Here is a 24,833-nt window from a genome sequence, read left to right on the forward strand (position 1 = left end):
CCAAAGAGCCAGAGTTTCAAAGGCATACAGGCACCTATGGATGCAGATTAGGCACTTAACTCCCACTGGGCACTAAGCTGATTTAGGAGCCTCACTCCCACTGATTTAAGCCAGTTTTGAAAATAGGAATTAGGAGCCAAAATCTTCTTTAAATCGACTTAATGCCAAGAGCCAAGCCTACATCAACAGAGGAGCTCCTGCTAAGAGGAGACGCCACAAAGCAAACAGGACAAGCATTTCCATAGTGAGCAAAAAAGGCCCAAGGAAAAGTAGGCATGTGCTGAATAAAGAAGAGAAGAGGATGACTTCACAGCTTCCTTGACAGATGTAGTGAATGTGCCAAAGGAGCATTATCAGTGGAACAGGAAAAGTGGCAAAGGCAAACCAGAGAATAAGAACAATTCAGGATAAAACTATACAGATGTAAGAGCAGTAGATTAAGGTGCCAAAATAAAGGCCACAAAAGCAAACTATACATAAAGTGAGCCTGAGGAGGAGCACAGCACTCTGTTGGTCAGTGCTTGCACTCAGCAGGTTGTCATAACCTGATCCTGGCACAGGAGCAGTTACCCACCATGCAGCTTAACTCGGATTAGAAGTCCCATGTTTACTCAAATCCAAGACAAGTGTTTTGCAACATGTGGAAAAAATCCCATGTCTTAAATTTGAGTACAAGATTTAGCAGTGGTAGTTAGGTTGCTTGGGTCCTAGCTGCCTGCTCCCTGCCGCTGCTTTCCCCACAGCAGTGGTGTGGGGGATGAACTTAAGACAATTGTCCAATAATTAGATTCTATACACAGGAGATAGTTAGCAAAGTTATAGTTTTTTCATGTATAGATTTATTTGGGATTATTTTACATTCAAAGTTGTTTTGAATTTGGATAAATATGATATCTTTTCAAATGTAATAGAGCAAGCCACTATTGCAGCCTGTTCCTAATGCAATGATCAGCAATCGGAAGCCTCAGACCCTTGGGTGTTAAGGAAGGCTGAGCTGAGCCAAAGCTTGTGCCCTGGAGGTAACTGTGGATGCAAGTCTGCACCAAGACACCTTGAGCATTGTATGGTATTTTGATGGCCCATTGATTGTGCCCACAAATGAGGTTGAAGCGCTCTCATAAGCAAGAGAGGCTGCCATCGATACCAAAGCAGTTACAATACTGAGAGCTATTTTTTTAGGGGCAGGGTATAAATTCCATCCGGGTCCATCCTGAATTGCATTCAGGGGAAGCTGCATTTTCAGTGTATTTAAATGGTTAAATAAAAAAAGCATTTACATTAAATACCACTGTTACCTTCTGATGCAAAGCAGCATATTTTGAGCCTGAGTTACCATTAAGTTATGCAGTGGTGCATTTCAGCTGCATCACCAGTACAAAACTGGGGGGTTTGTGCACTGGGTACTAAGAGGAACTGAGATGATAACTTTGCATTTAAACACTATATTCTAAATACAATTTTTGCATGAACAGTTGTCCACAGAAACTTTATACTATACAATGACAGAAAATTATAAAGTCCAGTAATATGCAATATACAATGCAAGCTTATGTAAAAACAAATATGAAAACACGACTTAAAAAAAATCAATGCATATCACATCCTAATCCAGAATCAGTTTAATCCAAGTTAAATGTTTGAAGATATATTTTAATACAGAATAATTGATTAATGGCTGTATCCTAATTCTTAGCTTTGTGAAACTGCTACTAAGCAATTTATTCATGCTGAGTTAATCACCCTCCTCTCCTCCACACCAAAACAAAATTGGCTATATGAATTAATTTAAACTAATATAAATTTGGCCTCTGTAGATTTTAACTTTAATATCTGAAATATCAAAGCTTCTCCTTCTTCATTAGGAGATTAGTTTTAATAGCTTAGGGAAATGATTAATTTCTTATTAATTAGACAATATCAGCTATTTATCTTTACATCTTGATTCTGTCCACCTACAACTACGTTATGGCTTTCATTACAAACCAGGGTTATTCGCCCACATTTTGCCTTTGATTTCTACACATTTTATACTTTTCCACTGGAAAGGAAAAACAAACAGTGCTTGATACGCAAAAGTATCAAGATGGCTAAATGTTTGGAGCAAGCAAAATAATGTTAATAAGACGAAGATTTCTTTCATTTATACAGAGATATTTTAATAGCAGCAATTTCTTAATCTGAGACTAATTTTACCAGCAAGAAAGAAAAACAGAAAGACAGATCTGAACTCAGACCTGTGGATTTTTCCTTGAGAATTTAAATGCTGAAATAAAATAAATATGTAATAAAAACGTATGCCATTGTCACATGGATTGTGGGAGTTTAAAAAACAGCAATAAAAGTTTTCTTTAAGCTAAAAATAAAATCTCTTACCTTTTATACCACGATCTCAGCTTACAGTCATTACATTTCAGCCTATTTTATACAAGTGCATATGGCTATGAAGGTCCGGAGAGAATGAGAATAAAGTGACATTAACCTGCTGAAAACTGCTCAAAAGTCATAACCTGCAACATACAGATGTTCCAACAGCATTTAAACATACAAAAGACATTCACACAGACTCCGATCTTTAAGTTATTGCTGATCACCAATTCACAATTTCAGACATGAACACAAAAGGTTTAGGGACAAATCCCAGTAAACTTAGAAAAGCAAAGTTTTTCTGAACTGAGGTTCAGCAAGTTCTAGGTTTTCATACGATTTGGTGACGGTTTTGTAAGGTTCTTAAGCGCTCCATTTCAGAGGTGGTCTCAGGCCTAACCTCTCCATTTTATTATAAATGCAAGACATGGTAGCAAGACATTGACTTATGCTTTGGAGGAAAAACATTACATCTTTTTCCCACCTATCTGCTACATTTCATGCCTTAGGACATGTGCAAAGTCATGCAGCACCTATTGGTTCAGGAATGGCCACTGCAAGCCTTGGTAGCAACTTTTAAGTTAACATTGATAGTAAACATGCGGGTACAACTGGTCAGTTAAAATCCTGAATTATTTGAATGGTGAAAGCTAAAAGCAGAGTTAACTAACTAAATTGAGCGCCCCACCATTTTTATTCTTTTTTTTTTTTCTTTTTTTTTTTAAACAAAGTACAGGTTTCGCACCTTGGTCTCTTCTTTCTGGATTGAAGAAATAACCAAGAGAAGTATATGCACATCTATTGCTTTGATTCCAAAGAAAGAACTGTTTGTTGTGCCTTGGTGTAAGTATTGCTTTTCGTTAAAAGGATCTGAGTTCAGGAAAAAAAAAATCTTTTCAAAAACGAAAAGTTCAGAGTTCCATATCTGAAGCTGAGACCCCCTCAAAGCGAGTCACGTTTGCTCTTGCTTTTAAGACCTCTATAAATAGTCATTTGGAGCCACACAACCTGATGGTTCTAGAAGTCAGAGAAGAAATCTTGAGGGCCCAAGTGAATAATAAAAGGTGCGATGCTGAGAGGCTGGCAATAGGGAGTGTCAATGAAAAAACCACCTACAGTGGGGAAGAGAGCAGAGAAGCAAAAAACTCCATGTTAATTCCAGAGATTCACTGAAGCTAAAGCTCCATTTAAATTTCTCTGCTCTTTCAGCTGTAAGTGGGATTTTCATTGTAAAATGGGCACTTTGAATCCTTTGAAGGTATTGAAACATCTAACACTTCCAAGGTTACCACTGTTTTGTTTTGTTTTTAAACAAAGAACTGACAGCTCATTCATATTTTCAGTAAAGCAGAGAAATGTAAAATATGCAGCAACGGGGCAGGTTTACAATGTGGTTAGTAACTCCCAACAAATGACAAAAAAATAAAAATAAAAAATGACTTCATATAAATCATCGGAAATGACGGCCATCATGTTGGAAAAGAGCATAGCGCCCTCCACCTATTCAACGAGTGGGGGAACAAGCTGCTTGGCAAGCAAATTTTCAGGCTGCACAGAATTGAGGCAGAAAAGATTTGGTTGGAAATTTAAGTGTCCGAAATTCATGGATTAAAAAAAGAAAAAACAAAAGCAAAACCAAAAAACCAAACGACTTTAACAACAGCCAATCAAGAGAACTCCAAAAAAAAGGGATCTTTTTAATGAATATTTGATTACTGAAAAATGGGCTCTTATCAGCCATGCTTTTTCTGCTCCGTGATGGCTTCCTTTCATCCATAGGCCAGCAAAACAAGTCAATGATTATCAACACCACTCAATTTGAAGGTTCCCCCCACCCCAAGCCCCACCGGTTCTTTCAGCGCTAATGTAAGAGGTACTAATGGTAGACTCTCTGCTACTGTCAATAACAGCTACATATTTTATTAAAGTACCACCAACACTAAATGAAAGCAAGAGGTAGAGCAAGAGGAGAAATGTTTAAGATAGGAGCACATTCCTAAGCACAAATACTTGGTTTAAAACAGCTGCTGTAGTTAATTCCAAGGGAAGCAGCTTGTTATACACTCCACCCCTTCTTAGGCTGCTCAGTGATCATTCTCCCTCCTATGAAGACAGCCAGTATTTTAGGTACCATACACCCCTGCCCCTTTTGAAAAGCCCACCTTGCCCCTATCACAAAGTTTCAAAGGAGAGCAGAGTGTATAAAGGCATCTTCAAGACAGCACAAAATATTATAACAAACCTAGCGAAAAAGCAACTGCTGGCCTCTGAATAGAGAAGTACAACCAACAATGCTGTTTATTTTGTGGGGGTGATACCTTAATAAAAGAACTTCATTTTCTTGTTAGAGCCCAAAGCACAGTAGCTTTTGTACATAAGCCTGGAAATACCACAGAGGCAGTAGGGAGTGGGTGCTCTGTCACTTTGGACAGGTGCACACACTCCTTACAGGACAGACTTTTTCTTTGGTTTGGGCCCCAACTCGCATCAGAAGATACTGGCCTATGGCTGAAATGTGTCACTTTTCACAGCAGCACTCAACAAGAACTGGGACAATTAAATAGCAAGTTTTTATGGGGACCTTGTTGCTGCTTTAGATTCTTATAAATGTAAGGGGAAAAAAGGAGAACTCTTTGTTTTAATGAGATTGACAACTAAAATGCTATCTGTAAGAATGCTACATGGAAAAAAATCAAAGGTGAGTAGACAAAATCTTACAGAGTGAAGAAGGCCACAAGAACAAGTGCAACTTATTCATTTATTTTTTTGTAAAAAAAAGAAACCAACTTTTGAACTCTAAAGAACTTATAACATTATTATTGTCCTTTCTCTGGGCAATACAGACTTAACTACGTATTCTGCGTACATAACAAAGTCTTTGTATGGGAATTTCCCTTGTTTAATACAAGCTTCGCACAGTATAACTGAATACAAAGAGACCATCTAATGTTAATAATTCCCTTTGTTTTCTTTTTCAGCATTTTGTATACAAATGATAAGCCTTCTTGGATAACTAAGACAGTGTCTAACTTACTGAGCCTTGCAGTATGCTGACTTCCTTGATTTTAAAGATGCTAAGGGAACCCTTTCAAGGTACTGATGCTTGGAAATATATAAAAAATAATAAGCTAAGACAATATTTAAACCCATATTTTTCTAGCTTTATTGCACACCTTAATATTTACAAAGTTAAAATTTAACTGAAACATTTCTATTGTATGACTCTCTTTTTTTTTTCTTTTTTAAATAACTACACCCTGTATTAAGTAGCCCTACAACAAATACAGGTTATTAACTGAGATCCTGTGTGACTGCATTAGGAAACAGGCAGTACTCTGTGTTACGACAAAACAGTTTATTTGTGATCAGTGTTTTATATTCTATACATCCTTCACAAATTTAATTTTACATAATCGAATACTTCATTTAAAATGTAAGGTTTAAGCTTCTAGTTCTTCCCTATAACAGAAGGCTGGTATAAGTTATTTGAAAATGAGGTAACATTTCACAGAACATTTTTTTCAAGTTTTAGAGAACTAAATTTGCATTTTGTTAAAATCAAAAAGTAGGAAAAGATGTTTCTTTACAAATGACTTTGCTCAAGTATGTGTTCAAAGAAAACAGGATAAAAAGGCTTTTTCTCTTCTAACATTCTGTACTGTACTGTGTTGTTCAATCAATAGGAATTAGCTTCTGCCATTTGCTAAAAGAATGAGTAGTGGGGAACAGGATATGTTGGGAATTTCATAACTGGTAACAGAACCATTCTCTTGGGTAAACCTACAGAGAGAAGAAACGGAGAGGACTCCAAATAAGTTCAATGATCCAATAAAGTCAGATAAAAGCTTACAGTAATGTTCTCATTAACCCTTTCCAGATGAGTCAATGTGTTTTTGAGGGCATTGAATCTTACAAGCAAAAATCACCTCCTCATCTTGTACTACTTCAGACAGGAGTTTAACATACCACTGGCTTTTATCATCATCCTAATGTCTCTTAATTTAGAATGAGCAATGCACTTCAGAAGTAGAAGGTACCATGGTAGGTTGAAACAGACTAAATTTGAAACGTTAATTCACGTTCTCATGAAGATAAATGATCAGGGCTATCTTGTTCAGCACCCTGAAGCAGTTTCACAGGTTAGTTAAAACCAGGGATTCTAGATAATAAATGTTGCTGTGCGTACAAGGGAGGTCTTACTGAAGCAGCACAGCACAGTTTTAACATCCTTGAGATCTGTTAAAACCAGGCGCTGACACTCGAGTGTTGAATTCTGCATCTGTTTAGCTGTTCGGTATTTGTTCATATATTGAAGTGACAAATCTGGAAAGATTAATATTTGCCTAATTTCATGATTATTATAGCGTTCTTGTGGCCTCACAAACTTCTGCATACTTAAATGCTTTTTAAAAAAATGGTTTCTATTTAAGTTGTATTGTTTAACCTATGTATCCATTTAGAAATCACAAAGCAGCAACAGCAGGTATTCCAGAGCACCAGATGATCAAAGTGAAGTTTCCCAACATGCAACAGCTTACAAAGGCAAAAAGACATGTTTACCTTACAGCCAAAAAAGCATTATCTCAGTACTTTGCATCACAGTTATAAGACATTAAACAGAAAACTCTTTATGTGAAAAACGGGGGCTTCAGATTTCACAAGACTTTGAAGTCAGTGATACGTCACACATACACAGAGAAGTGACTAAAATCCAGGCTCCAATACAGATGTCAGTGAAAAAAAACATGGAAGGGGAGGAAAGAAACCAACAGAGGGGATAGGAGAAGCACTGGAAGTGAAACTCCCAGTCCCACTGAAGTCAACGAGAGCTTTGCCCTTGACTTCAGCTGAGCCAAAAGTTGGCCTTCGTGTTCTCAATATGCAGTCTATCTGCCTGTGAAAGACATGGATGTGCAAGTACTAGCCACCTTGGACCATGTCTTCTTGATGTTTCATCCAAGGATGAAGGCTTCAAAGGAGTTATTCAAAACACCCACTGATGAGTAAGTCCCTCAATAAATATTTGTTTTCTTGTTGTGTGAATGATAGAGATTCCCTTTACTTTAAGTAACAGCGCAGGAAAGACAACACAGTATACGACTGACAGGGAACGCTGCTGTCAGCTAGTACAGTGTGAAAAATATGGCCAATCAATGGGGACAGATTTCTAGGAGGAGGGATCTGCTTCAGTCAAAGGAAATTCCTTAACTGAATTCATGCAGCTCCCTGGCATGGTCCCTTACTCTACTCCGCACCAAGAAGTATAGACTGGGAACAGCTCGTTTTGATCCAACAAGGAGGGTATTTTAGACAGCCCCAATGAGAGAACAGCAGCATTTATGTCAGGGAGGTGAGCACAAGAGTCTGCAGATGGTATCTAGCACATACCATTAACATGGAAGACGTTCCTTCCTAGGTATGGAAATCAAATGGTCCAGTTCCATAATATTTCCCCAGATCAGATTCAATTTTCATTCTTATAATGTAGTTAGGGGAAGCTACTGTCTGGTACCAGTTTGATTTCAAATTAGAGGCAGAAGCAAGCGTTAGAAGAATAAGGCAACATTGTGAGAGCACAGTGCATGAGCCGTGCAGGGCGAGTTCAGTTTGCCGTATGAAAAGGCGAGGCTGCTGGAGACACGCGGGCACGTTCGCTACTTGAGAGAGACGGGTTCCTACCCAGTTGTACATGACACACTAAGGGGGACACTGGAACTGGCTCCAACAGACGGCACCTCATTTAACTCTGTGTTGCAATATATCACTGACTCCAAACTGGTTTGCCCCCATTGCCACATAAACCTCATTCAAAGTAACCAAAAGGGCCAGTTAGGAAAAAAAAGAGCTTTGTAAATCTAGGAGGAAAGAAGTGGTGCATGTGGCGATTAGTTGGGGGAAAGGGTTTCATCCAGGCTCTGGAGGATTTCAATCTGCAGGAAATGCATAGAACTGCCAGCCTCATTTTCACTGGGTTTCTTAGCTCAAAGAGCAATGACAAGTTATGGTGCCCTACCATCCTTTTAGTCTGATCTCTAAGAACATAGCCTACAAAAAGAGAATCATTTAACTTGTCCCAAGAGGCAACATTTAGCCTGCAACCCTATAGATGTGTCTGGATTGATGAACTTTGATTTACTGGACATTTTACACAGCTGACTGCAGGAAGGGGATTTATCCACAAGTTCTCTCAAACTTAGTTTCCATCCTTTTACCAATATTTTGCCAAGGGGCATTAAAGAATTACTGCTCAGAGATGCTGGGTTTGGCCCTTAGGTATTCTTTGAATGGAGCACAAGTTGGCTGTAAAAGGTAATAGAACTACTTAAATATTCAGTTTCAGTATGAAAGGGAACAGGCAGTTAGAACAAGCAGTCCTTCCACAATCAGGCAAAGCATAGGCAAAAAGCTGCTCCAACCAAAAAAGAACCACAAGGTTATGGCACAGAGTTAAATGTCATCATCGCGTTCAAAGAAAAGGTTGGTTTCTGTATCTGTCTCTCTCTTGCAAACCCTAGACAAATATTTTGGTTTTGAGAGGACTGCCATGGTAGTTCCGATACCCCTTCTAGCTCAAGCAATTAATAGACGTACGTACCGTAGGCTGGTGCAGCTGTGCTATACCCATATGGTGCCCCATAGCCTGAAATACAAACAGAGCGAGACGGGGTTCACTCCCTGCTGCACTCAAAGAATCTGAGTTTGCAAATGAACACACATGGACCCTTCTGGGGAATCAACCTGGGCCATGTGCAAAACAGGGCATTCAACAACACTTAGCACGATTCAGGAGTAGTTATTCCAGGTGGCTGCCTGGAGAACAGAAGCCCACAAGCGACCCAGCAAGCCCTGAAGCTGCCCAACACTACTGCTGTTTTAAAAACCTCAGAGTAGAAGAGCGCAGCTCCCTTTCAGTTCCTCTTAACGCTTTCTTTCTAATTAACAAGAGCACACAGCACAAGCTAGCCAGGCTCAGTTTACAAACACCATCTTCCCCTACAAATATTGATACGACTTCATGTGGAGAACAGCCACTTCCCTCAGTTCCCCGTTTTAGAAAGAAGACTACACTGAAGGCCTAAAGTAAATGCCAAGATCCTCGTCAGTAAGGATTTTGCAAACAAGAATCCACCGTCCCACGGTACTCCGCAGAGCACGTCTGGGAATCTCTCTCAAACCAGCAGGACGAGGGGGAAGTATGTGAAGTGAAAGGGTGCGTTTAGTTGCTGAATAAAAAAGGGGCAATAGCATCGATCTTGGTCACTACAGCTTGCTAGTACATTTAGGACTTAACACCTTCACTACTGGGAGGAGATTTTTTGTCCGTCTCCAAAAATGCCTTTTTGGGCGGGATTAGGAATGAAGAGAAAGGATTTAGGAAGGCCAAGAGGAATAAATACTTAACAAGTACAATGACTGGGTAATTAAACCCGTTTCTGGAAAAACTCCATGCTGGCAAGGATCGTGCCTCTAGCAGGTTAAATGTCTCATAAATGACTCCTCAGACAGAGAAGCAGTTCCAGAAACAATGTTAAAGTCCATTAAAAATGAATTACTGGTTTTTAATATTTATAATTACATCAACCTACAGAAACAATAAAAGCATCAAGCTGTGGATGGCACCAGGAAGTAAATTTATTGAACAACAGGGCTGCGCTGTTAACATTAGGAACTGCTGGAGGGTGTACTTAGGTGATTATGCTGCACCTAAACTGTTGCAGAAATGGTGAGAAACATTTTACTGTGCACCTCAGATCTGGTAGCAACAGGTCTGCTCCTGGTGGTTTCTCACCCGCCATGGGGAGTGAGCAGTGAAACCACCCGATGAGCAACTTACCTGTCTCTTGTAACAAGCAATATGAATTTAAATGGACTGTCCACACACAAAACACCTGTCAGCTTGGACCTGCGCTTCGTCTGCTTAAGGCAACATAATGGAAAACGTAGTGACATCAGCCAGAACATGAACTCCCCGACCGAAGTCTTCCCAAAAGTAGCAGCTGTTAAGAGATGCCTGAGCTCCCACTTCCAACCTATGTGGCCCATTCTCAAGAGTGTGATCATAGATCATGCCCAAGCCTGCCAGGAGACTCCTTACAGCTCAGTACCTGGAATACATGCTGGCACAGGAGCACATCCCAGTCAACACCCTTTCATCAGGGGAGCTAGAGGAGAGCTGTGGAGGAAAACCATCAGGAGGCAAGGCTCTTCTGCTCGCTGGGAAGCAACTCGCACAGGACAGTGTTTTGATTTTTGGATGCACAAATAACGCTCTTCTCCTTCTCCGCCAAGGGTGATGGTGTAGTGCATTTAGTATGAAGTGTTCTTTGTAAAGCCAGTCCTAACACTAGCAGGTGCATTTGTGCAGGAGGCTTCCTGACGGGGCAAGGAGCTCTTGGAATCAATGTCCCTGGCAAGAGCTCTCAGAAGGGCAGAGACGAGAATTACAGAGCCCGGGAAAAGGGCTGGGTGAAGACAGTTATTTGCCCATTTTCTGTGTGTAAGCAGCCACAAGCTCTCTGCCTACAAGTGAAATATGTTACCAGCTTTATACAGAATCTGAGTTTTCTTCCTTATATTTAAACACATGCTACTGCTCTTCCTCTGCCTCTTCCGTGCTACAAAACCCAATAAATCCCCAGGGTGGTGAAGCCTGGCACCAGGGGCTAGAGTAGATGACCTCCTGAGGTCCCTTCCAGCCTTACGCTTCTATGATACAGAAAGGACTAGGCTGGCACCCACAGTTTGTACAAGGACAGCCAGGATGGAGAAACTCGTAGCTATTAGTGTTGTGACATACCTGGTGCTAAGTATCCAGTAGCAGCGGCTGCCCCAACAAATGCCCCTCGTGTTAAAGCACCCCGTCCTCTGCCTCGAACAGCCTGGACCGCTGCAGACACAGCTGTATTTACAACTCCTTTAGTCTGTGCAGAATAAATAAAAATGGGGAGGACTTAGAACGTGAGAGAGCGCGAGCTCTTGCACACACCAAGCAATCCATTTTAATAACAGCAATATTATCAGTATTACCCCTAAACTGTACTCGTTAGGCCAGGTTTGTTAAAGACAATACCCACCCACTTGCTCCATTCTGCAGTCAATCTCTGGAGAGTTTAGGGCTCTAGTACAGACAAGTGACCAAACTTACCAGTTTACAGAACGCCCCAGTGCTACCACTTACAGAACAATAAACCATCTCCACCTGACTCAGCTAGGACTTGGAAGCATATACAGTCACTGCAACAAGGCTTGATTTGCACATTACATCATCAAAAATCCTTGACACTGTTGAGAAAGTCAAGCACTGGAGGAAGGGAGACTGTCAGCCCTACTTCAGACTCCAAACCTCTCCTGAATTTAAAGCTTCAGTGTGGTCTGCCTTGGTTTTACCTCCTGAGGTACTAAACTCAGAGCCAGGACCAATTAGGTCAGCGGAAAAAGACCAAAATGGTGTTTTTTTTATATGTATATGAAGATTCCCCTGCAACACATCCAGGGTTACTACACTGGGGCCAGGATTTCACCCACAATCATACAGCTCTCATAAGTGGAAAAGCAACACACACAAGCACTGGCTGAGATTTTAACAAAGATGCAAACCTACCATTAGGCTCCTAATGCCATGCCTCTAAGCCTTTCTAGGTGGCCAGATTTTTTGAATTGTTGAGTATTCAGCACCGAGAGTAGGTGCTGACAGCAGCTGTCAAGCAGTCAACACATTTGAAAGCGGGGCCATTTATTTTGGTTCCTGTACTTTAGACATCTAGGCTGGTATATTTAGATTTGTTAAAATAGGATTTAAATGTGAAACACATTTGCTACCCCTCCCAGACTAGCTTGCCAAATATCAGTTTATAAATCGGACAGATCTTTCCCTTCATTGTCCCAAAAAGAGAGATTTTGTATCAAAGACCTGCCAGCCTACTACTATTCTATCCTTGTTACCGAATGTGGAGTCTAAAGGTTAAAAATGTTCACTTTTATTCGTATGCCACCAGAGCCTGTTCCCCTCAGACACGGCTGAATGAATCCCTGCCTTCTCTCTCCATTTTGGTACAAGTATCTTATTCCTTAATTACCTTCCGGCTCCATCTGCTTAGCCTACTTGGTAAACACCTTTTCTCAATTTTCCCTTCTGTTTTTAAAATGCACAATAGACAGAGCAGCGTAAATGCCTCGTTGTAACCACAGGCTGAGCTGGCCGGGTCTCTCAATCACCAGGCCTCCGCTTTTCTAACCCGGAGTCGCACGCATGCTTTGCTCCACGTAATTGCAGAGGCCTGCTCTGCCCTAGCAGGCAGACAGACCACCTTGTGTGGCAGATCAGAGCACTTCATAAAGTGAGCACGACTTCTTTCAAGAAGCTGAGCATGAAAAGTGACAAAAAACCCATCAAAGCATGAAGGAGCCGGGATCTGAGCTTGTTTTCATTTCTTAGTTGCTGTCTTGATAGGGAAGAACAATCTTCATGCATTGGATTATAAGGCAATAGTGGAAGCTGAATGGGATGTAGCAACTGGAGGTCTCAGTGAGTGAGCCTGGGCGAACTGCTATAATCATAATCATCATGTACCGAATTTACAGAGAAAATACAATCGGTCGGTAATTTCTCTGAGCATATCTGATGCTATGGCAGGACGTAGCGTAAAATGTATTTTTCCAAAGATTGGAAAAATCCTAATTCCAATTAATCTGCACAAAGGAGATCAAAGCTGTAATTGTCAGGGCTTATTTCTGAGCGCAGCTCTCTGGAGGAAGCATGCTGGTGATCAGCTTTCACTCCGCTCAACATGAATCTCGCAGAAACGAGTGGGCATTGATTGTAGCTCTCAGGAACAATTTTCCTGATTCAGAGAGTTAAAAAAAAATCTCACGGAGAAAGGAGCCTGCGGTGAAACTTTCACTACACGAATCTTCCTCATCCAGTAAACCCTTGCGTTCAAGAAGGAGCACCCTCAAAGACAAGGAGTATAGCTCACTAGGCTAGGTATCAGACCGGAGCTCTGGAGACCTTGTCTCTGCCACTAATTCAGCCACTGACCGGCTGCGTGGCCACGGGCCAAATCCCATTTTTCCCTGCCCCTTTCCTCCCACATTGCTCTAAGCCTTTTGGGACAGGAACCGTTTCTAACTAGATGGTTAGACCTGAGATAACAGACTCCCCATGGCAGTGGGGCCTCTCAGTTACTGCCATGACAGAGTATTAAAAATGGAAACAAGCACTGACACAAGGATGCATGAAATCAGTACAGTGAAGCAACCTGTCTCCTTGCAGCAGCTGTGAATGCTACCGCTAAAGCTGGACTGGTTTTACATGCAAAGACTAGCTGGGGTCCTTACCTGAGGGAGAATCTTCTTTTTCTTGTTGTTTGCTGCATTTGGCCCAGAAAACAGCTTCTCAAGTGCTGCTAAGGCGGCACTAGCTTTTGCTACCTTCTTATTTGGGCCTGCGCCTCTGAACTTCTGCCCATCTACTTCTACCTGGAATGGAGACATGAATTTATACCCAGCATGCCTCCTGCTGGGAAAGGCAAGCTGTTCTCAGCTGAAACCAGAAGCCATTTGCAAAGAATTTAAACAACAGGGAAATTCACTGTTACAAATAAAACATAAGCTTGCATTTCCTTCAGGGAGCACAAGGCACTATATGGTCGAGAGTACGACCAGCAGCTCTGCACAGTAGGTAAAGGACATGTCGGTGATTACTTGAACAAGGCTGCAGAACCCCATTTCCTCAAGAGGAATTTAATGAGTGACATGTATTTACTTGGGATGGACTCTGGCTGTCACACTGGAGTCAGAATCACTGCACTTAGGAAGGCTGCCATGAGGTCGTTTATCAGCCTGGACCTTTGGTTTAAGTCCCATGCAATATATACTCCTAGGAAATACTGCTGGATTTGAAGGCATCCTTGTGCCTGCCACCCCAATCAATACCTTGCACCCCCCTTGCATTTTCAAGGGCCCATATGAAGGGTGGTTCTTGGTGATGGAGATCTGCCTTGTAATTGCCTTACAGCAGCCTATCAGTACTGTGCTGAGTGAGCAATATTGTTGTTGTACAGCAATATTGAGACAGAGGCTAAATGGACTCTGCTGTATCATTCCTACGCACTGCTGAACAGAAAACAAGAGGGTCAAACCAGGTCAGACCCGGGGCTGCCAGGACTGTTTGTGAAACCTGCAGCTTAGTGGGCCATGTTGTATAAACTGCATATTCTGCGCTCTCCCCATCTGGGCAGGGATGTGCTTAGCCGCTTTCATAACCCAATCTCTACTCCCACTGTATTACCCGCCTTCTCCCCCACAACATCCCACAAACAGCCTGGCTTTAGGAGAGATCGAAAACTGAAAAGATTTTCATCCCTGCTGTGCACCGTGAACGTCGGACAGCTCCAAACTGCAGAGAACCAGAGAATTATTAACAAAGCCACCTGCAGAGCCCTGCTTCACTCACCTCCATTACAAAGCGCTTATCATGGCTCCCACCTGTCTCGGAGATGAGCTCATACTTAAGACCTCTTCTTTTTTCGTTGAGCTCCATTACTGGGTTTTTGCCACTCGCCGTGAGAATAGGGCCCTGAGTTCTTACCTGCTGAGGCATGTGCAACATTTTAGAAGCTGAACTTCCCTGAACGGCAGATGCATATCTACATTAGGTCAACATAAAACAACCCCATGCCTACCTCTCTGGAAGACACCAGAGTTTATCACCTTCCTTCTCAAACAGTTTGTTCTTCTCAATACAAGGGCCTTAACGGGCTCTCCAAGGACAGACTGGCAACGGAGAGCATTGCCAGAGTTTCTGCACAACATGCTGCAGCTGAGCAGTAGGCAACAAGTACTCTGCTCCATAGGGGTTCCTGCCCCAGCCTTCCTGTCTTTAAAATCAGGTATCACTGCCCACTCATCTCAGTCTCCAGCAAGCAGTGAGCTGTCTCCATCGTTAAGTCATGATTATCTTTGCAACATGGAGTGTCAGGCCGTTGGCTGCCCTGTGAGGTTCAACCCAAAGGGCATCCAAGTTGAAGCTGATGCCAGCGTGTCAAATTTCTGGAAAGCAACTGCTACACAACTAAGGAGAGATTGCCTTTCCTAACCCTGCACATCTCTGTTGCCTCAGCTAACTATCCGCTTGGCATTTTTGAGCTGACTGGAGAAACTGCAGAACTTGGGTCACGTGTTACAGTAGTTTCAGCTGTAACTATTTTGGGGGAGAAATGCAGAGACAAGAAGCCAGTGCCCTCATTAAACTGCATTTTAACCCACTCAGCTGGAAGCATAGCGGCTACACAAAAAAGGAGAGAGAGAGGGAGAGATGAAGGGGTCCAGGACAAGATTTTCAGACTCAATTTTGTGCACGTGTCCCGTTTCACCCCTGCCTCCCCCCTCCCACAAGGCAGCTGTCCCCCAAAATTCAGGTCTCGTGAGGGTGTCAGACTTTGGTCACTCAAAGACATGAGTCACTTTTGAAAATCTTGGCTCTTGTAGACCTATTTTCATGTTTTACTGCAGAAGCAGATAACGTTTCTGTAGCTAAAAATGAACAGGCAAAGATGGTAAATTTAGAATATTCTATTTCTTTTTCTAAAAAGGTTTTACAAGACTAATATGTGAAATTGTGATGTTAGTGATTGCACATTGTCTGACTCCTAGTTTTAACACATTTAAATAATGTGCTTTCAAGCAGAAGGAAATCCACATTTCAATATCTGCAGAACAGAAAGATTACTTATGTTTATATTTATAGCATGAAAAGCACTTATTTGAAAGAAGCATTAAATCTAAAAATAAGGCAAGAATCTATATCTGTTTATCTGTACAATCCCCTGAAAACCTCACAAAGATACCAGGCAAAGCAATTATATAAATATAAACGCCACTGCTCCGTGTTTAAGCACAAACACTTTTCTGGAATCCCTGGGGAAGTGAAAGAACAGTTGTGGAGATCAGGAAAACCGTGAAGACGACCAAGTGTATTACCTTTGAATCTCCTGGTTTACCAGTGAATGATAACAGTTAAATAACGGGACACATTATTAAGAAAATGTTCAGTTTATAACGGGCTGCAGACTCCTCGCAATTTTGTATTTACAAATTTAGTCGCTCATATTTTTAAATGCAGAATATTCAGACGGACAGAGCAGAAGCTTAATGTGCTCTTTCCAACTCCTTAGCCAAGCAACTAGAGACAAAACTCAATGAACGTGTGTACAGATTGTAACATTTTCCATGTAGTCCTTTCTTAGTCCGTTCAGCTGTTACAAGTACACACAAAGCTGCTATGACTTTAAAAATGAACTGGGATATGTTTAAACAGACTTAGACAGCTATTTTCTGTACTTTGATCAATCTCTAGATACTTTTAACATAAACAGCTCTAAAATAGTGCTTTATGACATAAAATAGGAAGGCACCAATTTATTTGTCTTGTAAGAGTCTAAGATCCACAACCAAAATAGGTCTTCCTTGTCACAGGTGCCATACATTGGCAAAACAGATGCAGCCCTTGCCACAGAGACCCTGCAATCTAAACCGGATAGTTTTCTCTGACTTGTCCTAACTTCACATTTTAGGATATGAGGCACATAAGAATTAAGTGATTTGTGATCAAACAGGAAGCCTATGGCAGATCTAGGACTTGGAAACCAGATTTTCCCAATCTGAAGTCCACTGCCTTTACTGTAAGGCCATTTTCCTGAAGTAAAACCCCCACTCTTACTGACTTCAGGGGAATACTCACCTCTAAGGTAGTGGAGGTGTCGACAGTAGGATTTCCAGTATTATTGCTTGAGATTGAAGACACTGTCTCATTTTTACCTTCATTATCTGATTTTTCATCAGAGCTCATACATTCAATGTCTGCGTCAAAGCCAGTGGGGTAGCCCATTGCTTGTAAAACCTATACAAAATGATGTTAAGTGAAAGGTAAAACCATTTAGGGGGTTAAAAATGAATGCAAGACCAATCATAAGGCAGTGTAAAAGATCTCACATCAGGAGACATCTCTTTGAAGTGTGCTTTTTCACAGAGTTAACCTACAGAAAAGTCCAGAGCCAATGGGAAAGAATGGTCCTAGGGGCCCTCCAACTTCAAATATAGGACGGATATTTTAGTGTGAAGTGGAGAAGCTGGTCATGAAGGCTGTTCTCCCAACTGAGGCTACCACAGAAGACTAAAAACTATAGCATGGGGAAGCTGGGTACAAAGCAGATAAGCTATACAGTGTACTGGTCAGACCACAGTCACTGCATGACAATACCTGATAGTGGGGCCAAGAAGTACTATTTGTACCCAAACTCCTTTGAGATGAGCACGCAAGTCTGCAGAACAAAGAGGACAAACGACCCATCTGGAGAACTGAAACAGCACATCTGCTCGACGGGAATGGTGCAAGTGGTTCTATTCTCAAGGAAGCAGCGAAGGTTCAAGTGCAGCCCAGTGATACCTGATCCTACCCAGAATGCAGCACTACAGGAATGCAGCCCTGAGAAAGTCTCCCCCACATCTGTAGCTGCTTTATTAATGCCAGCAAACACATTTTTCCAAGTTATTGGTACAAGGAGCAAGCTGTGTGGCAGAGAACAGAGGAAAAAGGAAATCTAGGCTAATGAAGTTACTGGTCACTTCATATGCACACAGCAGCTTGGAGAAAATGGGCCTGCCTGTGGGGTCTCCTCCAGGACCTGGGAGGCCCAGAACAGCCCTTGAGGAAGAAGGCCAAGATAAATCAATGCTTTTTAGTGTTTAATGGTTTAAAAAAAATACTGATGCAGGGCGGATGCATAGACACACAGAGCTACTTTTCCTGCAGAATGATATGTTTTATCAAATAGTTTGGGGTACTTTGAACATGAAAGCTCATGGGACAATGGGATTTTTGACTCTTAGATCAAAGGAAAACAAACTTGCAGGAAGAACCTTCTAAAAAGAAAGCTTTTATTCAAAACACAAAGTGAATTGTGGAGTATGACAGATGGGCTCATTTCTCTTGCCACTGCAGCTTGGCAAACACTTTTTTTTTGGTTGTTTTTTTTGTTTGCAGTTTGCAGATAACTCTTCCCCTCCTGTCTCAGCAGTGCACCAGGCCAGATCCAGTACCGCAAAGCATGAACTGTTTGCATGCATTAGCACAGGGGCAACCCTACTGGTAGTTCCTATTTACCACCCAACAACTCAAATCTCTTGATGTTGTACCAACTCCAGCTCCCTCCTACAGAGCTCCTGCAAGGGGCAACGCTAGAATGGCTCAGGCAACCTCATCGGGATGGATTAAGCAGAGACCAGTTATGACTCATCATTGTCTTATTTTAACTAACCCCTGTGATGCACTAGGTGCTCTCCGAATGCTCAAGATGGACACATTCCCTGCAGCAAGGAGCTCACGACCCAGGGACAGAACCTCACACAGGACCGGGTGGAGGAGACAACAGAACAAGTTGTCGTTCTGGCATCCGACTAGAGCTCTTTGAGAAAGGCCCAGCTAAGCTTTGAACAAGCTGCTAATAGCTGATGCAGACAGCCCACCCTTTTGGGAGTTTGCCCATTGCTACTTCTAACCAAAGCCTGCACTCTTTTCCAAGGTCTGGAATTTGAAATAGCCAGCTGAACTCAGATTCAGGTCCATTTCTGCCTTACCTTTACTGCCACATGGAGTTTGGCTGTTTTCTTAGAAGGTCCTGATGCTTCATATGTTGTACCATCAACATCTACAGACATGGTGAAGACCGGGGCATGGACTGGACCAGACTGTGACAGAAGCTTATACTGAAGACCTGGCCTGATTTGGTTCAGCCTCATCAAAGCATTCATGAGATCTATTGCTTTACTGTCTAGGACTGTTACAGGAGGGCAGGGAGAAGAGAGAGAGGGAGATTAATAAATGAAACGTAGGGCAAAATAAAAACAGTTTGCATTTTTAAAGCACCTTCCACTTGAGGAGCTAAGTGTGAAACTTCTAGTGGTCTACTTTGCTGGTTGGTTTAACCACCGCTACCCAGCCTCTGGTGCTGCTGCAAGCTCAGAACTCTGTTGAAATTAAAATCGGGGTTTTCCTGGCTGCCAGAAATGAAAGCAAAACTTCACAGGTGATGAAGAACCTGGAAATGCCCGCAGCTAGGTTTCAGATGAAGAATCCCCAGGCTCACTCTTATCACAGTAATCCAAAGAAAGCTCTCTGTGCACATCTCACTCTTCATCTGCTTGTGGAATAAGCATCTACCTTCTCTTGGGATGACGTGTGCTATCAGACACCTGTCCCAAGAGCACCCGTGTATGAATAGCTGACAGACTGGGAGACTGCTGTAGTTTCTCGAAAGACAATTCTCAGACGTTACAAATAAAAATACCTCAACTCGTTAGATTACTCGAGTCTTAATGCCAGCTGCTACAGTAACCTCATCAGTAACTTGAGCCCTTCAGTTAGTAAAGTCTGGACAAAGGAATTCAACCCACCATAACAGCAAATGTGTTTGAAGCTCTGAGCACAGCAGCATGGAAAACGCACAAACATTTCATTACTGAAGCTCTTTCGCATGCCATTCCACTAACACTAAGCAGCCTTTGAATCAGCTCCTATTGTAACCAACAATGCCCCCTTGAAGCTGGAACAGATAATAGCTGCACTTACTTTTTCTCAAGTTGCGCTTCATCTTTTTATTTGGATCTTTATCATCCCCTACTCCATCTTCAAATGGCCTCTTCAGAGCAGAGGAGCCTGCACCTGAAAGATAATTCTTATCACATGGACTTGCTAGTCCACAAAAACAAAGCAACAATCCCATAACTTCAGTCTGATTAGCCCTGGATTACCCTCTGCTTCAGTGTCAACCTTTCAACTAAGAACCACCCATCAGGAGGTCTACATCTGATAGCAAAGAACTCGGGCTTTTCACTCGCCATGAAGGGTCGAACGATAAATCTATTCATTTCCATTGTTACCCCACTGGTCTGCAACGTCAGCCAGTCAGTTCACATGTGCAAGCCTCAGACAGCAAGCAAAGACGACAAGCATCATTAGATAATGTCTGATGTGGATCAGAATGTATCTGGAAATCTCTACTTTAGGTCCAATAATTTTTGCAAATGAAACAGCTGGTTATTTTCAAATAGCATTCTGCAGGGGAGATGAAGTCAAAGACCCAAGAAAAAAAAGTTCAAATATTGCATTTCTGCGGACATCAAGATTTACTGTAATTGGAGGTAGGACAGCCTGAAGTAAATACGTCTTAGCTTCTGTCACCACCTCCTCAGTTCTGTATTTAATTTGCATTATTCCATATCTAGCATGTGCCAGCCGCCAGGCTGCTGACACAGATAAAAGTTAGCTGGACAAAACCCCCATCCTCCTCATTTGATCCCGTTGTACTTTTACCAATAAGCCAACTCCAGCTGCAGTACACAACAGGTCTATTCTTTAAGCCTATTATAATGGAGCAGGTCAGGAATGGTCCTGAGCTCAGCATCCATCAGGTGAAAAAAAATATCTCCACCCATCATTTACTATAAGAGAAAAAGTCCCTGTAATACACAGTGTCACTGGGATCAATGCTCTCACTTTAAAAATAAATGGTGGGGGCTGGCCTCCCATTATCACATGGCACAAGCCATTATTTCTGTGACAGAGTTCCAACACCAAAAGACACGATCTCTTAATTATAAGAGGGCCAGGATGAAGCAAAGAGGCTAATAGGATGCATTCATCAGATCCTATTACCCAGACTATGCTCTCCTAACCAATAAAGGGAGAAAGCTAATAGGTGGAAAAGGATTTTTTTTAATGCTTAGAGCTTAGCTACATATGTACTTTGGCAGCTTCATGACAGAGAGCTCATCCCTCAGCATATTTCATTTACCTTGGTCTGCAGCACCTGCCTGAAGTCTCTGCTATACAGACCTCTAACTGTCTCCACTATCTTAGTTTTGGGTAGAAAACACTTCGCATTATTCCCAAGGTTTAAGGGGGCAAGAGTGTGAGTTAGTGGGGGTGGGGGTGACAATGACCGGGATCCACCTGCATATATTTTTGCATGTTTTGAATTCAAAACAGTGCCTCTGGTGTATTTTTGGAAAATGTTATTCAAAAACTGGAAGTTTACAAAAAATAAGCTCTTCAGGTTAGATTACTTGACCAAAAGAAATGGAACCAGCCTGGGAGATTAAACAGTTACAGCACTGACCAGATGTCTAATACAGGAACCATTTTGTCTATTCCTACAAGTACTGATTAAGATCAAACCCCAGAGGTTCCCACACAAACACAGGTATTGTGAACCTACAGCTGAGATTCCCAAAATCTACTTCATCTTTGATGTTTCATCTAAGGTGACAATTGGACTAGTGCTGCATTTAGATGGATCATGGGGAAATTTATGTTTTATTTTTCTTTCCACCCCTAAGGGCTTCTTTGCAGTGAATCTTTTCAAAGACACTGATCTAGTATTGCTTATTTGGCTCATCTAAAGGCTCTCTTTCCCCAGCATAAAGGAGACTTAAACATTACTTTTACTCTGCATGCCCCAAGGAGGGCTTGTGTTGGAAAGAAAAGACACCAAATATACCACAGTAAAACTGTATTTCCCTTGGCGTGCTGTATGTTCTTGTAATAAGCAGAGAGAGATGTTAGATTCTCCCTTAACAGTGTAATCATTTTTAGAGAAACCTTCTTCTGACACAGAGCGTATAACTCAGAGAAATTTCACTCTGGCCAAGAGAAGTCAAGCACACAGTCTGCTTTCCAGTCTGTGTTTTTCACCAGGTCCCCAAGGAGTCAACCAGCACTTACCTTCTTTGTCAGCTACTGACCAGGAGTATTTCTGAAATGATTTGTTTGATGGGAGGGGGTCCATTTCCAGCACCTTATAGATCTGACCAAAGGCTGATAACCTGAGCGCATGCTGGAAAGTGAGAATAGAAATGAGAGTTACTTCACGGCAGTGCTTTCCCATGGGCGTCTGCACTTCTCACGATGCCTATAGGCACAATGTGAGAAAGGACTCTGATCTTTACAAAAGGCAATAATTTCACAAAACCCAAGTTAGAAGCAGCTATTTCTGGGATGCACTACATGTTGTTCAGCCCTGGGCGGGGAGCCCACACAAGGCCCACACACCCACAGGGGCTATAAGTGGGTATCAGACAGCCCACAGACGCGGAGCTGCCTTCTCTGCCATTTTCAAGATGAGGCAGGGCTTGAGAACAGCTCTCACAAGCCTGCCAAAAGCAGCCGCCATCCTGAAGAAAAGGGGCAAGAGGATCATAAGGTCTCACCAGGAACAGCCAGGTCCCTGAAAGAAGCTCTCTACCTGAGCGCTGTGTGTAATGGCTTCTTTTTGCTGAACCGTCATATAGGACATGGCATCTGTTGGCTCCCGCTCACAGGGATCATATAGACCAGGGCCCCCTACAAGGGGAAAGCACACTGTTCAGGAGGAATGCAATGAATGGGAAGACTGCTGAGTCAAGAAGGCGCAAGTCCAAGAAAGATGTGCAGAGCCCCAGACTCGCCCATCTTGGGGAACAAGATAACCCCAGGTTTCTAAGAGTTGAAAGGTATGTGTTAAGACTTTGGGGGAGTACAACAGGGCGGTGGACTGACTGCAAAACGTGGAACTGTGCTAGCAGGCAGCCTCCAGTCCACAAGCAGCAGTTCTGGGGTGCACAGCCCACCATCCCCTCTTAGTCCCTGCTCATCATGTGTAGGTGACAGCTAGTATCTTTAAAACCACGGAGCATTCCCATTTCTACTGATCCCTACACTAAGCCACCCTCTAGGCGCAACTGAGCACAGGCATGTCTGTGCCTACAAGATCGAAACAGGCCTCCAAAAAACCAGGCTGATCAGACTTTTGAGCCATGGAAGTTCTTGTGGGCCCTTACCAGGGAGCAGGATTCCAGACGCCAAGCACTCCATCACTCGTCGCAAGGCCTCTCCAGCACCCAAGGGTCTATTGCAAGTACCTATAGATTTTTCACATATAAGCTCTAGTGGCTGCAAGATATTAAGTTACAGTTAGTATGGGTGCCAGGATGAACACAGTTCCAGTTCAACATGAGAGGTCAGTTCTACCCAAGGAGAGGCGCTGCCCCCATACAGCCTTGCGGTCTTCTTCTTTGGACTACCCCACGGCAGGGTTGTTCCCTGCAGAATGGGACCAACATCTCTGCTGCAGCTGGTCACCCTCAGTTTATCATTCCAAGGTTATCCGGACCAGCCACTACAGCCAGACACTGAAAAATCCTATGTCTGTGGCAGGGAGCGAGTCCCAAAGAACATGCAGCACGCTGTGGACACTGCTGCGTGGTATGCCCACACCACAAAATTACCAAAACCAATGTAAGCAGCCCCTCTCCATCCTCACTTCTGCAATCAAGCACTTTTCTAAGCAGACCAAGGATGGCTCTAACAAAGGGAAGGGAAGGGAAGGGAAGGGAAGGGAAGGGAAGGGAAGGGCATGCTGCTGCATTTGAGCCCTCTAAATTCCTTGGTCTTATGGCCACATCGCGAAGTCTTAGAAAGTTAGACCCTGTTGCTGCTTCACCCCCTTTCTGTACTTACCCATCCTTTCAGTGGTGCCCACGTGGGGACTCTGTTGCACAAATCACGCAGAATACGTAGGACAATTACACATGATTTTAGTCCATTTGCCCTGGCCTAAAACAAACAAAATGGTTCCAGTACACCCACAGACAGCTAGCCTTCAACTTTGTTTTTTAAATGCACACAGTCCTGGGGTAAGTTCTTTAATGCGATTACTAATTAGCACTTAATCAGTTTTCATGCAAAATAAAACAAAAGTTACAGAAAAGCAAAATATTTCATTTTCTAGAAAGGCAGGCTTAATAGTAAAGGGAAGCTTAATGCTAAAATTGCTTTTGTAGCCTCATGACAACACTGTACCAGTTGGCTATCTACCTACTAGTCTCACTTTTACAGTATAGCATTTAGAATTCGGAGTTCTAGACCTTTGCTCTAGAGGGGCTAATGAGAAATTAAAGGAGGCATTAAAATTAAAAGTGTCTCAAATTAAACTTCATAAGGCTACAATAACAATAAGGTAAGAACAAATAGCCAACCTGAAACCATTTGGCGTGCCGCAGAGACGCCAAGGCCTCCAGGCATTTCTGCCTGTCCAATAAGTCCGGAGGATCTTTCATCGCAACATTATCTACTGGTAAAAATGGGATAAAAAGAGACAGATACAATTTGACCAAGGGGTTTCTGTCACAGTACATAAAAGAGCGGCAGCATCTCAATGAGCTAATAAGACTCCCAGAAAATTTTTAATTTTTTTTAAGTGCACTGTGTTATTTAATTCAAACAAGGCATTAAAAAAGTAGTAAATGTGCACATATGCAAGAGAAGCAAAAGGCATTCACTCCTTATACAAAAATCAATGGCCACTGCTACAGACAATCTGGGATCTTATTAAAAATGTAGGACACATTTCAGGGCAGAAAATAGCTATGTAGCA

At 42.4% G+C, this 24,833-nt stretch overlaps 1 protein-coding gene across 4 annotated transcripts in view; it reads right to left on the minus strand.

The window, feature by feature from the left end:
- Positions 1 to 5,704: 5,704 nt before the first annotated feature.
- Positions 5,705 to 24,833, minus strand: part of STRBP (spermatid perinuclear RNA binding protein) — a 69,452-nt gene continuing 50,323 nt past the window's right edge. Inside the window, exons 6-18 of one of the 4 annotated variants that reach the window (XM_059715727.1) lie at positions 24,436 to 24,527; positions 23,918 to 24,013; positions 23,239 to 23,350; positions 22,665 to 22,762; positions 22,145 to 22,256; positions 19,991 to 20,083; positions 19,000 to 19,199; positions 17,105 to 17,263; positions 14,819 to 14,953; positions 13,702 to 13,842; positions 11,162 to 11,285; positions 8,960 to 9,004; positions 5,705 to 6,144 (exon numbers count right to left, since the gene is read on the minus strand). In XM_059715727.1, the coding sequence (XP_059571710.1) occupies positions 6,068 to 6,144; positions 8,960 to 9,004; positions 11,162 to 11,285; positions 13,702 to 13,842; positions 14,819 to 14,953; positions 17,105 to 17,263; positions 19,000 to 19,199; positions 19,991 to 20,083; positions 22,145 to 22,256; positions 22,665 to 22,762; positions 23,239 to 23,350; positions 23,918 to 24,013; positions 24,436 to 24,527 (1,484 nt within the window). In that variant the 3' untranslated portion in view covers positions 5,705 to 6,067. Of the gene's footprint in view, positions 6,145 to 8,959; positions 9,005 to 11,161; positions 11,286 to 13,701; positions 13,843 to 14,818; positions 14,957 to 17,104; positions 17,264 to 18,999; positions 19,200 to 19,990; positions 20,084 to 22,144; positions 22,257 to 22,664; positions 22,763 to 23,238; positions 23,351 to 23,917; positions 24,014 to 24,435; positions 24,531 to 24,833 lie in introns of all 4 variants that reach the window. The other 3 variants (XM_059715726.1, XM_059715725.1, XM_059715724.1) reach the window with 3 other exon arrangements.

The sequence above is a fragment of the Alligator mississippiensis genome, chromosome 12 (genome assembly GCF_030867095.1).
Source record: "Alligator mississippiensis isolate rAllMis1 chromosome 12, rAllMis1, whole genome shotgun sequence".
NCBI classification, from domain to species: Eukaryota; Metazoa; Chordata; order Crocodylia; family Alligatoridae; genus Alligator; species Alligator mississippiensis.